This window comes from Artibeus jamaicensis, unplaced genomic scaffold, assembly GCF_021234435.1.
Source record: "Artibeus jamaicensis isolate MK-2021 breed Jamaican fruit bat unplaced genomic scaffold, CSHL_Jam_final contig_374, whole genome shotgun sequence".
Lineage (NCBI taxonomy): Eukaryota > Metazoa > Chordata > Mammalia > Chiroptera > Phyllostomidae > Artibeus > Artibeus jamaicensis.
The window spans coordinates 963,169-977,192 of record NW_026521808.1 but is presented as its reverse complement, the minus strand read 5'-3'; the positions used below and the strand labels follow the sequence as shown (position 1 = coordinate 977,192).

Here is a 14,024-nt window from a genome sequence, read left to right as displayed (position 1 = left end):
CACAGGAAGGGACGTCTACCTATGAATTACTTGATAAAGTCTTCCCCTTCCTAAATGAGACCCAGCCAGAAATCACTGAATCTTGCTGGCTGTGCTTGAGCCCCAGGTCTCCCTTTTATGTAGGGATAGGGATAAACACCTCAGGGATAACATTAGGCACAGTCCCAATCTCAGCTATAGAGAGCTGTGAAGAAGATGGAACATTAACCTTAGATGAGTTCCATGGAAATGGGACCTGCTACATACTAGGAAACTATAATCTCACCTCTTCTAACTATAGCAGTTATTGTTTAAATCAAGTCCACATCACTATCAGCCGGAGTAGTGATCCCCAGTTTCCCAGGGCTCCTGAAGGGGTGTGGTTCATTTGTACCCAAGGAATATTCAAATGCCTGATTCCTACCGGTCCTACCCTGTGTGTTAGTGCATATATTATCCCGCAAGTGTACCTCTATAGAGGGGATCCCACCTTCTTGCTAGAACCACCAAGGCGAGTTAAGAGGAACCCGCTTCTGATCCCCATAATAGCTACCATAGGAATTATAGGCTCGACAGCAGTAGGAGCAGGAGCTTATGTGCATAATGACAATAGCTTGAAGGTGCTTTCCCAGACCTTCTCTAAAGACATTTCCCTGCTACAAGATCAGGTAGTCTACCTAGAAAGGCAAGTCGACTCCCTAGCAGAAGTAGCCCTACAAAATAGAAGAGGGTTAGACCTATTATTTTTCAAACAGGGAGGATTATGTGCAGCCTTAGGAGAAGAATGCTGTTTTTATGCTAATCATTCTGGAGTAATTAAAGAGAGTATTAAAACCCTAACTAAAAGACTTAGAGAAAGAGAAAGTGAACCTGATAGTCCTAACTGGTTTGCCTCTTTATTTAAGACCTCGCCCTGGCTGACCACCCTAATATCAGCGTTAGCAGGACCCTTGATTCTGCTGTTGTTAGCCCTAACTTTAGGGCCTATCATCCTCAAAAAGTTGCTTGCCTTTATAAAAGATAGGGTTAACACAATCAAATTAATGGTCCTGGCTCAACCCTATACTATCCTGCCCCAAGAAGAACAACAGTCAAGGGTTTGACTAGTAACTAGAAAAGGGGGGAATGTAATGGCCATTAGTAGTGGAAACATAGGGATAGCCGTTAGGCATCTGCAGTTCCTGAGACTGGGTAATAAATAATCCTCCGGGAACAGTTGGGTTCAAAAAAAAAAAAAAGAAAAATTCTAGCCAAATAAGGTAACTAACCAGGGCCCACCAGCAGCAATACCCACCAATTAGAGAGACCCTCGCCGTTTTCAATTTAGCAACCTAGCTAATAGCTAACCGCCACATCTGCTTCTGTAAGCCCGCATTCGCTTGCTCTGCCCTATAAAAACCCCATAGTTTGTAAGCCACGTGCGGCTTCCATGTTGTAGCCCTGAGAAGCTACCTGACTCCCCAGGGGGGGAAGGAAGCCGCCCCTGCGCAGGTAAAAAGAAACTTTTGGCCAATAAATACCATCATAAGCTCTAAGTTTCTGGATGTCTGATTTCTCGCCCATCGAATGCAACAACAGTCAACAGAGTACTCAGCCAGGTACTCAGGTGCTCAAACTCGGGTTAAACCCAGCGAAGGTAAATGAACAGCGGCCCAAGCCACGCCCACAAGCTACTGTACTCCCCGGCTGGCTGCACCGCTTTCACAGCCTGAGTTCCTGTGGGTGGGGCGAGATTAAAAACGCACGCGCAGGCGCAGGCGCAATACCACTGAAACCAGCCAATGAGATTGCTCAGTTGCCCCGCGCGCGCGTCTCAGGCTCAGCCCCTTCATACTGACTCCTCCCCGTGGCGCGACACGCTCGGGGACGCGCACAAGTGGGCGGGGTCTAGTGGCACGGCCTGAGAGCGGTGGAGTGTTAATCTCTCTTTTGGCTGTTGCCCACGAGGCTCGCACGCTCTGCGGGGAAATATGGCGGATGTCGAAGGTAAGGGTTGCTCTTTCACGATTTGTTTGGCCGAGTTTCCCCTACTGGGGTCAACTCCACTGCCTCGGAGATAAGGGATCAGGGGACAGCGTCGGAGCCAGAGCTCCCCGTTAGCTTAAGCCACCGGGCTGGGTCGCTGGCTGCCAGGCCTCCTGCCAACCTCACCTCTTGGCTTGGGCTCGATGAGTGAGGGCAAAATCGCGGGAGGCCCTCGAGATGAGGTGATGCCACAAAGGCCTGGGTCTACCACTGCCCGCACAGCCTTTTTAAGGACTTGAAAGGCGGCGGCCACGCCATTGATTCTGCGGTGCAGGAGACCTAGCGGCACCTGTGCTGCCTGCAACGTAGACGCCACAGTCAGCGCTAGGGAGTGAGGGGAGGAAAGAATGATTGGAGAAGAAAAGAGGGTTGAGGGGCTCGGGCTGGGGCCCGGACGTACCTTCGACATGCAAGGAAGTTCTAGAGGTCACAAACACGCGGGGACAGTCAGGTGGTCACTTAATGGAACTTTCCGGCGTGTGGGTTCAACGCTTAAGCAGCGTGTGAAGCCCCGCCACGTGGTGAACCTAAAGGAAGCCGACACGTGCGACTGTTTCTAGTTCTTTATGGGTTTATGCACCCCACATACATATTTGGCATCACACATCGTTTTCCTCAGTAATTGTAGACCCAACATCCATTTTCCACCTATCCTGGTTTCTTTCTCTATTTTAAACTTGGTTGCATTTATTTTCGGAAAGAACTCCCAAATCTTGTGTTTGTTTTTCTAGTATTTACTGTGCCAAAGAAGCATAAAAAGAAAAAAGAGCACAAGACATTACCAGAAGAAGATGTTGCAGTGAGTAGGAATATGTTTTCCTTTGTTTTGACTAAAAATAAAGATCACTTAGATAACGAGTTAGAGAAAACTACTTTTAAAGGCTTTGAAGTAATGGGCTAGAATTGGACAGTCATTGTACACAGCCCTGGCCAATCTAAATATCTTCTATCACATGTAGTTTCCTAAGTGGTGTTGGCCACACCAGCTGCTTTCCCTGAAATTTTCTTTTTTTTTTTTTAAAGATTTTTTATTTATCTTTGGAGGGCAAGGAGAGAAATACCAATGTATAGTTGCCTCTCCTGAGTCCCCTGCTGGGAACTGGCCTGCAACCCAGTGATGTGTCTTGACTGGGAATTGAACCACGATCCTTTGGTTCGCAGGCCCGCACTCAATCCACTGACCTACACCAGCCAGGGCTGAAATTTTCTTTTTTTATTCCACCTGCAGACCCACTGTCCTCTGTCTCTTTAAATAGCTGTACCCTTCTTGGGGGGCACTTCACTTACCCACCTGAGATTTTAGGTCATTTTTTGTTCTAGTGAAGAGGTATATACTAGGTTGTTTTCTATTGAAAGGGCATAAGGTTCTGAGTTAGTAATGGAATTGTTGGAAATCAGGTGGGAAGTCTAACGGGGTGTGTTTCTGTCCTGGGGAAGGAAATTCAACATGCTGGAGAATTTCTTATCAAACCTGAATCCAAAGTGGCTCAGTTGGACACATCTCAGTGGCCCCTGTTGCTAAAGGTATGTGGTTAAGATTGTGCATCAGGTCAGTGTCTGGTTTTTATTTTATTATTTAAAATTTTTTTTAAGATTTTATTTATTTAGCGAGAGGGGAAGGGAGGGAGAAAGAGAGGGAGAGAAACATCAATGTGTGGTTGCTTCTTGTGTGCCCCTCACTGGGGACCTGGCCTGCAACCCAGGCATGTGCTCTGACCGACCAGGAATTGAACTGGCAATCCTTTGGTTTGAAGCCTGCACTTGCAGCCTGCATTCAGTCCACTGACCTACACCAGCCAGGCCTGTGTCTGCCATTTAAATGGCATCTGCTTTTTTATTGTAGGCCCTGGGAATATAGTAGTGAACCTGGTGGGCAATGTCCCTACTCTCATGGTACTTAAAATCTAGAGAGTGGGACATAGGTAGTTAAAATAATTGGTATTTATGATAAATGCCATAATGAAATGAAACTGGGTGATGTGAAAGATGGGCTTTAATTGAGGGGAGCCCTTTCAGATCAGTGATTGAGCCTGAGAAAGGAGAGTAAAAAGGAGCAGACATCAGAGAGCAGACATGAGAAAGCTCTAGGAGTATCTACAGCAAGAACAAACTAGTCATGTTTGAGAAATATTGCTGCCAGTCCTCGATTTGGCTATCTCTTGTCCCTGACAAAAATCAAAGCTAGTCCATGCTTTGTTCTAAACCTGCATGATGAAGCCCAGTCTGTTCTGTAGTACCCCAAGGAGTCTTTCTATAGGAGTGACAAAATTGGTCTTATTACTCATGAGTAATTTTTCTAGTATGTAAGGAGGCTTAACAGTCTGTCATAGCAGATAATGAACATACAGGAGCAAGATCCAGGTCTGTGAATTTGAACATATCACAGTGGTGGTGCTGATTTCTTATTTTACATATATTAATGGCTTCTTAACTTTATTTTGTGTTGTATCATTGCTTTCTAGAATTTTGATAAGCTAAATATAAGGACAACACATTATACACCTCTTCCTTGTGGTTCAAATCCTCTGAAGAGAGAGATTGGGGATTATATCAGGTAAGTGTGTTCAGAACAAGCACTGTTCAAACTTCTTTAAAAATGACCCTTTTTTTTACATTAGTTACTCAGAGGTTTTGGCATCTGAGAGTGTCATTATCCTAAATATCATATAACTTGTACCCATGGCGAGCTCTTCTTTTTTACTCTTCAGATCTCATTTTTATTAGGGGACCAGAACTGATGCCCAGTAATTTCTTTTCCATTCTAGGACAGGTTTCATTAATCTTGACAAGCCCTCCAACCCCTCTTCCCATGAGGTGGTGGCCTGGATCCGACGAATACTGCGGGTGGAGAAGACAGGACACAGTGGTACCCTGGATCCCAAGGTGACTGGCTGTTTAATCGTCTGCATAGAACGAGCCACTCGCTTGGTAAAATCACAACAGAGTGCAGGTATGTGGAAAGAGGGAAGGAAGAGGTGGTTAATTTGAAATTGGATGGTTTTCTGTATTTCCTTTCCCTTCTACCTTTTAACTCTTGAAATTTTCTTCATCAGTAAAGAATTCTAAGCAGAGACAGTCTTACTTTCTACATGCCTTCTGTCCTCTGCATCTGCTTTTTCTTGGAGTGCTAGGTTACTAGGCTTGTGCATGTTGAGTCAGCTACATCTGTTCTTAGCCCCGAGGCAAACCTGTGGCGAAGTGCAGCTTTTCATCTTGTTGCTCCAGGGTCTTCTAACTTCATGCTGCTGCTTCTGGCTAAATTGCCCTTCTTGCATTTTCATATGGGAAGATTCTACTTGACTTTGAAAGACTTTTTTTCCAGGCAGGCTCTACACTGGGTACTCCAACTGCCCTTGTCAGCACATTGGAAGTCGAAGTCCCCATGAGAGAAAGTGTTGTCGTTCCTTTCCCACATCTGCACCATGAAATCTGTCTTGCTGCAAAATTTTACAGGAACAGAAGGTCAAATTGCCTGCATTTTCTGCCGCACAAAATGGAAGTGATAGGACTATATATAGAATAGAGAAAACTCAGTAGCCATCCCTGACTACTCTTTTGTCATTTTCCAGGCAAAGAGTATGTTGGAATTGTCCGGCTGCACAATGCTATTGAAGGGGGGACCCAACTTGCCAGGGTAAGTCTGTTATTACAGGGAGGGAATCTTTTGGTGACCTGGATCTCTGAGCCCCTAGGCAACTGCAAACAGGTCAGCTTTCCTGGCTGGACTCTCCTGTGCCCTTCTCAGTGGGCTGCCCTAGCCAGCCTGGACAGGTGACTACAGATGGCAAGGGCACTTCGGGTCATGTCCCTTGAGAGGAGAGTTCTGATCCAGCACTGTGCCATCCCTGTGTAGTTGGAGAAAGAAGCAAAAATTGAAAGGGCCTTTTAGATCTTAAATGATTGAAAGAAATCTTGTATGTTTTGATTGTGTCCCCAAACTCCTAAAATAATGCTCTTTGATCTTATTTGAGAGTCCATGCAATGAGAGTCTTTATTTTGCTTTGTGCTTGGTCTCAGGCCCTAGAAACTCTGACGGGTGCCTTATTCCAGCGACCCCCCCTTATTGCTGCAGTAAAGAGGCAACTCCGAGTGCGGACCATCTATGAGAGCAAAATGATTGAGTATGATCCTGAGAGAAGATTAGGTAAGTTGTTAGGCCTGTGAGGAACTGAATTGACAGGCCCTATGTGGGGAGGAACGGGTTCTTGAAAATTATACTCTGTTGTCAAAAGTAGATGCCCTTAGCATACGGTGCAGCCATAGCCTGCGTGTATTGTTTCTAGTCTTTCTGGCTCAGAGAGTAACTCAGGGTTTCTCAACTGGTGATATGTTTACTTTGGAGAATATGTGCTACTTTTATATGTATTGTAGGAATCTTTTGGGTGAGTTGTGAGGCCGGCACCTACATTCGGACGCTGTGTGTACACCTTGGTTTGTTATTGGGAGTTGGTGGTCAGATGCAGGAACTTCGGAGGGTTCGTTCTGGAGTCATGAGCGAAAAGGTACATCACTGTGGGGCTGGCAGTTATGGGGCTGGTACCTATACAGGCTGGCCCAGAAGTAGGTGTATAGGTGTGAGTACGAGGAGCAGAGTTTATTCTTGTATTTATTCTTGTGTTATTTTTCATACAAACACCTATCACCTATAAACCTACTTTTGTCCCGCCCTGTATATTCCAGCTCTTGGTGGGGCTCCACCTGCTTCATGTCCTGGAAAAAGCAATTTCCAAAGTGTTGAGTTCAGTTCAGGGCAGCTTCCCTGTTCTGTTAATTAAACTTTGGGACATTGAAATACAGGCTAGGGGAGACTGTTGGATAGAAAGCATTAATCTATTCACTTACCTCATAGCCTACAGAACTATTTGCTCAGATTTAAATATATCAGGTTAAAGATGTCCAAAAGAGAAGTGATTCTAAAGAAGCTGAAGACTAATGAGCTTGGATTAGCAGACAAGACTAAATTCATTTCCGTTTTTGGAAGTTTGGTGCCCATGTGGCTATTCGAGATACAATGGCAATGAGTAATTTTTCTACATGGCTGCTTCTCAGGACCACATGGTGACAATGCATGACGTGCTTGATGCCCAGTGGCTGTATGATAACCACAAGGATGAGAGTTACCTGCGGCGAGTTGTTTACCCTTTGGAAAAGCTGTTGACATCTCATAAGCGGCTGGTTATGAAAGACAGTGCAGTAAGTTCTGGGTGTCAAGTCCATTATTTGGACAAGATGTGTCTTCAGAGATGAGATATGGTCTTTATTTAAAGAGGGAAAACATGATGTTGTGAACTTAACTTTGGGCTTTCTGAGTTATTGTTTGTCTCTTATTTTGCCTTTTTTCCCCCTGGTTTTGTAGGTGGGATCCTGGGGTCTTTTTCCTTTTTTGTCAATGAAGCATTTTTGATTGATTAAATCAAAACCAAATATACTAATTTAGCCCCTGTGGTGTGGTGTGGTGTGGTGGGTTGGGCATTGCCCCGCAAACCGAAAGGTTGCCAGTTTGATTCTTGGTTAGGGCACATGCCTGGGTTTTGGGCCAGGTCCCCAGTTAGGGGTGTGCGAGAGGCAATCAATCCATGTTTCCCTCACACTTAGATCCTTTTCTTCCTCTCTTTCTCCCTCCCTTCCCTCTCTCTAAAAATAAATAAAATCTTTAAAGAAAACTATACCAAATTAAAGTAAAAGTTTAATGTTAGGCCCAATTCCTTTTTTTAAAAAAGATTTTATTTATCTTTAGAGGGGAAGGGAAGGAGAGAAGGAGAGAAACATCAATGTGTGGTTGCCTCTCCTGCATACCCTGCTGGGAACTGGCCTGCAACCCAGGCATGTGCCCTGACTGGGAATTGAACCCCGACCCTTTGGTTCACAGGCCTGTGCTCAATCCACTGAGCCACCCCAGCCAGGGTTATTTAATGTAGCTTTTATGTTATAATTCATAATAAAAATTAATGAGGTGTACTAAAACATGCCACTATAATGATTGACAGTACTTAACCACATAAAACAGAACAACATCAATGTGATATACCCTTTTGCTAGGGTCAAACTGGTAGCTTCTGGGAAAATTTAAGGGGTAGGTGGAATGTGGTCAACAAAAGAGATCTAGGGTGAGTAAAGACAAGATGGGACAAGGCAGATGGATGCATTGAATGCTATTGAACTTGGGGCAAGGTGGCCTTGTATTTGTTGGCCTATAAGTTATGCCAAAACCTGTGTACAGTTGGCCTTGGTAATCTTGCTTGTGAGTTATTTTAGGATCATGTTACTACCCGAATGTCCCAATAGATCTAATAGATCTAGTTCAGTCAGGTGTTTTTCCCCTTAATGATAAGTAATAGAGAAGAGCAATTAAAGGAGACTAAGGCTGGCTTTAGATTTGAAATGAAAACATCCTCAAATTCTATAGGCATGGAAGGCATCATTATTTAAAGTCCTACTTAACATTTCTGAGCCAGTGTGCATAAGGTGCTTGGAGTATGGTAAGTGGTTGCTGTCATTCGGAGTTCTTTCACATGCTGATTGCAACCAGTGGCTCTTAATGGTGTTAGCCTCGTGTCAAGGTGGGGAGATGCTCACAGCGCCCCCCGCTCTGTGTCTGAATTTGCTGTGGGGTGGGGTGGAAGGCAGTGGCTGGGGCTCTCACAGGTGGTGCTGTCCTTGTAGGTGAATGCAATCTGCTATGGGGCGAAGATCATGCTTCCGGGTCTTCTCCGATATGAGGATGGCATTGAAGTTAATCAGGAGATCGTGATCATCACCACCAAAGGGGAAGCAATCTGCATAGGTAAGAGGGGACGTTGTCCTCGCTTCTGCACCATCATGACCAGGTTCACAAAGGGCAGGCTCCCAAGTCCTGGGCTTGGTTTGATCTCACTGTATTGTCAGGGGTCTGTAGGGGTGGCCACAGCAAAGGGCTGTGTCAGACAGGCACATGCGAGGGAGGAGATGAGTGGGTTTTACCCCCTTCCCTGTGGGTAAAGGGAGGTTATCCCTGCTGCTGGAGGCCATGTTTCAGCAGCTGGTTCTCCAGTGAGGAGAGAGGAAATCATTAAGAATGGGAATAAATGTCCATGGTTGTCAGTGAAGAGCCTTTAGTCCACTTCTCATCTGCACATCCCTATGAACATCCTCAGTGAAGGATACTTCGATTAACGCAATAGAGCTTAGAGTTTGAAAAAAACTGTGTGAACTAGCGGCTTTTGGGCTTATCAGTTATCAAGGCTTTCCTCTTTGAGTGATTCTCTTATCTCTCTGCAATGCCTGAAGCTATCGCACTAATGACCACAGCGGTTATCTCTACCTGTGACCATGGGATAGTGGCCAAGATCAAGAGAGTGATTATGGAAAGAGACACTTACCCTCGGAAGTGGGGGTTAGGTCCAAAGGTAAGTGGGACGGGATGTGTCCCCTGCCAGGTTATTTTGTTTAGCGTTGCTGAATACTTGGGCAGCTCTTGGTGTAACTCCTGAGCCACAGGCTTTGCCTTATGCTGAGCCCTGGGGGAGTCGATGGTGAGTGGAAACTGGCCTGTCTCAGACCTTAAGAGATTTCCATCTAATAGGAGGAAGCAGATGGGCCATCACTCAAACTGCACAAAGGAATGGTGAATTTTAGCTCAGTTGAGGGCTTACCAAGGAGTGCCAAGGTGTGTGGCACCTGTACAGTCTATAGTGGAAGGGCGTGACCTGTTGAGGGGATCTGGGTAAGGGAGCTTCTCTTGATCCATGCGGGTGTGAAAGGTGTGGCATTGTATGTTAATGATGGGAAGAGGGGAGGGAGGTCCGGGGCAGGCCCACTAGTATATGTGAGGGCCCATTGCCACAGAAGGGCACTGCAGAGGCTCTCGCCAAGACAGTAAGCTTTAACAAGTCCCTTGTTTGCTCCCGTTGGAGAGTGAGGGTGAATTTGGAGTGCTCTGTAGAGGGCTGTAAGGAGTACACAAGGAAGAAACGGGACCTGAGCCATGTGCATGCAGTCCTAATACCTGTGCTGTGTGTGTTGGCACCGTTCTGATGTTGAAACCCTGACATCCACCAGGCAAGTCAGAAGAAGCTGATGATCAAGCAGGGCCTTCTGGACAAGCATGGCAAGCCCACAGACAGTACACCCATCACCTGGATTCAGGAGTATGTTGACTACAGGTGAGGGCAGGGCTTTTAGTTTATTAGACACCTGGGGCAGGCAGAGACGGCACACTTGTCTTGACATAGTAGTGCCTCAGCTACAGGTGAAGGTAGGAGGGTATTGAACTTGGAGTGGTACGTGCAGCATGCTGGCTACGTGGATGAGTACATCAACTACAGATGAAGATAGGAGGTCATGGGGCCCAGGTGAGGAGCAGGTTTGGTTGAGGAGTGGGGGTGGGGATTTGCTAGATGCGGGAGCAAAGGAACCCATGAGACCTTTCACAAAGCCTTGAGGGCTGTAGGGTGGTAAGCAGGTTGCTTCACCTCGACTGCCCAGGGCAATTGCTTGGTCCTCTGCAGCAGACAGTTATCCCTTTCTAGTCTGGCTTGTGGGACTCTAGAGGGAGTCAGTCTGCAACAGTAAGTGGTAAGTTCTTCTGTCCAGCGTCAGCATTTTGATGGTGGCTTAGACTTGCCAGATATCACTGATTGACTGCTGGTGAAGGCAGTCCCTGCATTGAAAGCCGTTAAGTGCGTCTAACACCGCTGCCTCTCCTTTCAGTGATGTCGTGAAGACTGAGGTGGGTGCTGAAACAGTACAGACCCCAAAGGTGGTAAGTGGCATCCTATGATGAGTTTAGAATGCACTTTGGGAGATGGTTGTGATTGGCTTGTTTTGGTGACTGCAGTCCAGCCATTTAACCTGGCTCAGAACAGCTGGGCCTGCCAACCCCCTGAGGGTGCATGATGCAGAGATGACGTGTTGTGCCTCAGGGCGTTTGGGTTCTGTAGGTGACAACTCACTTTCACATGTCTGCTGGGATAAATGTGGGCTCGGGAATTACACTGGCCTCATCTTCTATCTCAGCTTAGGCAGCACCACCGGAACAGTGTGGGGTTACGTTTTACTGTGGCCCCCACTGTGGGTCAGGTGGTGGCACAGGTGTGTCAAAATCAGAGGCTGTGGCACTTGGGTCTGAGCAGGAGCAGCAGTGCTACCTGAGGCTGACACGTTTGTAGATGTCACCAGTTCAGTGCTCCAAAAGTTGAAGGGAAGCATGTGGCAGCAGCTTGGTTTCCCAGGGTTGGGCACCACCAACAGCGTGGAATAACGTGTGGCACTGAGTGACCTGAAGTGAGTTCTCTGGAAGAGCTTTTCCTGCCTTGCCTGCTACCTTTGAGGACTGGTGGGAGCACCCTCAGGGGACATGTGGTTCAACTTTTTAAAATATATTTATTTTTAGAGAGAGGGGAAGGGAAGGAGAGAGAGAAACATCAATGTGTGGTTGCCTCTCATGTGGCCCCTGCTGGGACCTGGCCCACAGCCCAGGCATGTGCCCTGACTGGGATCAAACCAGTGACCTTCTGGTGTGCAGGTTGGCACTCTATCCACTGAGCCACACCAGTCAGGGCCTAGTTCAACTTTCTATACTAGTGAGGTTGGCCTCCAGAAAAAATAGCTTGCTCAGGGCCCTTCATTCTCTTACCTTGGTTTTGCTGCTCCTGCTGTGCCCATGGCTTCCTGCTCTTTGTGAATGAGACTGTCTTTGAATCCTTGGTAAATTTAAAGACCCATTGGTTTCATAATTAGAAAACTTCCTATTGTACCCAGTCAGGATCTTTTCTGGTAGCTCCATGCCTTTCGACTTAACCTTTCTATCCGTTTTTGCCTAAGATGTTAACCTTTGATGAAATGTCTCCATTGTAGCAGAAGAGGAAGCGAGAGAGTGAAAGTGATGAGACCTCACCAGCATCTCCACAAGTGATTAAGAAGGAAAAGGAAAAAAAGAAGAAGAAGGATAAGAAGGCCAAAGCTGCTCTGGAGAGTGCAGGAGAGCCAGGAGATGGGGTGTGTATATAAAGATGTTCAGGATACCTCAGCCCACTTAGTCCTTGTGGGTGCAGGGAGGAATTACCCAATGGTTGCCAGGTTGGTTACTCTGGAAGCTGCCCCATATTACTGGAGTGCCTTTGTCCCCTGCTACCGCAGCGGATGTACAGAGATAGGCCCTGGCATTTTGTAGTAACTGCTCATAGTTAGAATTTTGTTGATGGTAGATGGGGAGGCTGTAGCTTGGGAATCCACCCCTGTTTTTCAGTGGACCACTGGGGCACCACTGAAAAGCTTAGGACTCTGTGTTATGTGCAAAAGAATGTATTATCCCCGAATATCCTTAGAGATCCTAAAAGGCTTGACTGTGCAACTTCCCTGAATTCCTCTGGGGAGAGTGGGAATGGTTCTGTTAACAGATTCTGTGGCCTTTTTTCCCCCCAGGACAGTGATACCACCAAGAAGAAAAAGAAGAAGAAGAAAATAAAAGCAGAAGTAGTTTCTGATTAGTGGAGATAACTGTGCTTACCTGGGAGGAGAAATTAAAGCCTTATTAAGAAAACATAGTTCCTTTTGTTCTTGAGGGAATGGGACACAGGTCCCAGAAAGGGCAGAGAGCTGAGGCACATTTTAGCTGCTCTCTGAGACCTTGGTGACAATATCTGGTGTGGTCATCCCATCTTGTCCTGTTTTAAGGACGTGGGTGCAGGAGGCAGATTTGACGCCACCCTCTTCTCTGCTTGGGGAGCTGGGAAGCCTTGCCCTCAGACCCTGCACCGCCCAGTAACCATGTGTGGCTGTTTTCTAATGGCCGTTTTAACAGCGTTGTCATTCACTCATTTGCTTCTGCCACTCTCCAGCACCCCTCTGTTTAAAAAGTTTGTAAAAATTGCAGAGTGAAATGGTCCAGAAAAACTAAAAGAATGTAACACCCATGTTTACTGGGGGTGGTAAATCCCCAGTGCGCTGTAAGGACAGCAGTCTGTTTTAGTATCAGCCACCTTTCAAACTCCATGGATCTCTCAGATAAAAAGGCCTGGCAAGGATTCATGGTCTTTCATCTGAAAGGCTATTTCCAATCCTTCTGGCCTATTAACTTTGTGTACTTACTCAAGCTCGTGTGTACAGACAAGACTCATGTACCTAAATCCATCTGCCTACTTGTGTATGTGGCAGAATCCAAAATGTATTCTCGTTTTTACCTTCTTTCAAAGGATGCAATCATTTGTTGCTGGAAGAAGGTTGTAATTTTTACTTTAATTAAAGTTGACTTGTTACATTGTTCAAGTGTTCCTGTTGGGTTTTCTATTGGTCGGCGATCTCAAACTAGTAGAACAAAAATGATTTAAAAAAATGTAGACATTGCTGTATTTGAAATGTGATGCTTTCTCTTTGGTTAGTTTTTTTTTTTCTGGGTCTGTGTCTTACAACCTGCACCTTGGGGCTTATCATTGAGCATTGGATCAAATACTCTGGAATCTCTTGAAGATATTAACTAGGTAACAAGGGGAATCATCACAAATTCAGCAATCTCAAAGAACAGGAGAAAGGCATATGTAATGGGTCTGGCAGTTGTCGGGGTGAGTGTGCAGATGTGCCCTGAAAAAGCCTGAAGGAAGCGCTAAAGCTATCTGGGGCTCAAACTCAATGATGGGAGCCCACTGAAGCTATGTGCTGATGGCCTACTAAGTGGCAAAAATTGGGGGGGGGGCAGGTGGTGGATGGATGTTAAGGAATCTAAAGGCCTTGGTTAGGGCTAGGGTTGCTTCCTATCTGCTACCAAAACCTAAGAATATGTGAAGCGCAGTGGGGGAGTGGGTAATCTCCAGATATAGGGAGGAGAGGCCTTTGCTGGTACGTGCAGCCCAGTGCACAGGGTCCACCGCTAAGCTTTCCATGCCCACCCCTGGCACTCTGGTGACCACCATGTAAGCCTCCAAGTACTAGCAGGAAGCTACAATAAATGTCTGCTCTTTGCTGGGTTCCAGGATAATCCTAGGTGGACAATAGGCTTGGGACTGGGGGTTGAGGGTTTTGTTTTTTTTTTTCCGTAATTCTAGCAG

General features: G+C 46.2%; 1 protein-coding gene and 2 non-coding genes across 4 annotated transcripts; all 3 read left to right on the top strand.

Moving 5' to 3' along the window:
* Positions 1–1,856: 1,856 nt before the first annotated feature.
* DKC1 (dyskerin pseudouridine synthase 1) lies at positions 1,857–13,248 on the top strand. Of its 2 annotated transcripts, none has more exons than XM_037151605.2 (15): positions 1,857–1,965; positions 2,736–2,803; positions 3,442–3,528; positions 4,467–4,558; positions 4,770–4,954; positions 5,574–5,638; positions 6,022–6,148; positions 6,376–6,506; positions 7,054–7,197; positions 8,668–8,788; positions 9,271–9,389; positions 10,042–10,145; positions 10,693–10,744; positions 11,842–11,979; positions 12,406–13,248. In XM_037151605.2, the coding sequence occupies exons 1-15, from the start codon at positions 1,950–1,952 to the stop codon at positions 12,469–12,471; spliced, it is 1,515 nt and encodes a 504-aa protein (XP_037007500.1). In that variant the 5' UTR covers positions 1,857–1,949; the 3' UTR covers positions 12,472–13,248. The 2 variants fall into 2 exon arrangements, with proteins under 2 accessions (XP_037007500.1, XP_037007491.1); XM_037151596.2 differs by having other exon boundaries at positions 11,839–11,979.
* LOC119053882 (small nucleolar RNA SNORA36 family) lies at positions 6,729–6,862 on the top strand. Its single transcript, XR_005083391.1, has one exon. It is a non-coding gene; the product is annotated as a small nucleolar RNA SNORA36 family (small nucleolar RNA).
* On the top strand, positions 10,488–10,615 carry LOC119053837 (small nucleolar RNA SNORA56). Its single transcript, XR_005083382.1, has one exon. It is a non-coding gene; the product is annotated as a small nucleolar RNA SNORA56 (small nucleolar RNA).
* Positions 13,249–14,024: the final 776 nt, after the last annotated feature.

Excerpts from the sequence above, each read along its gene's own strand:
- DKC1 (XM_037151596.2), top strand. Across the intron at positions 5,639-6,021 it reads GGGGGACCCAACTTGCCAGG|GCCCTAGAAACTCTGACGGG; the intron begins GTAAGTCTGTTA and ends GCTTGGTCTCAG. Across the intron at positions 10,146-10,692 it reads CAGGAGTATGTTGACTACAG|TGATGTCGTGAAGACTGAGG; the intron begins GTGAGGGCAGGG and ends CTCTCCTTTCAG.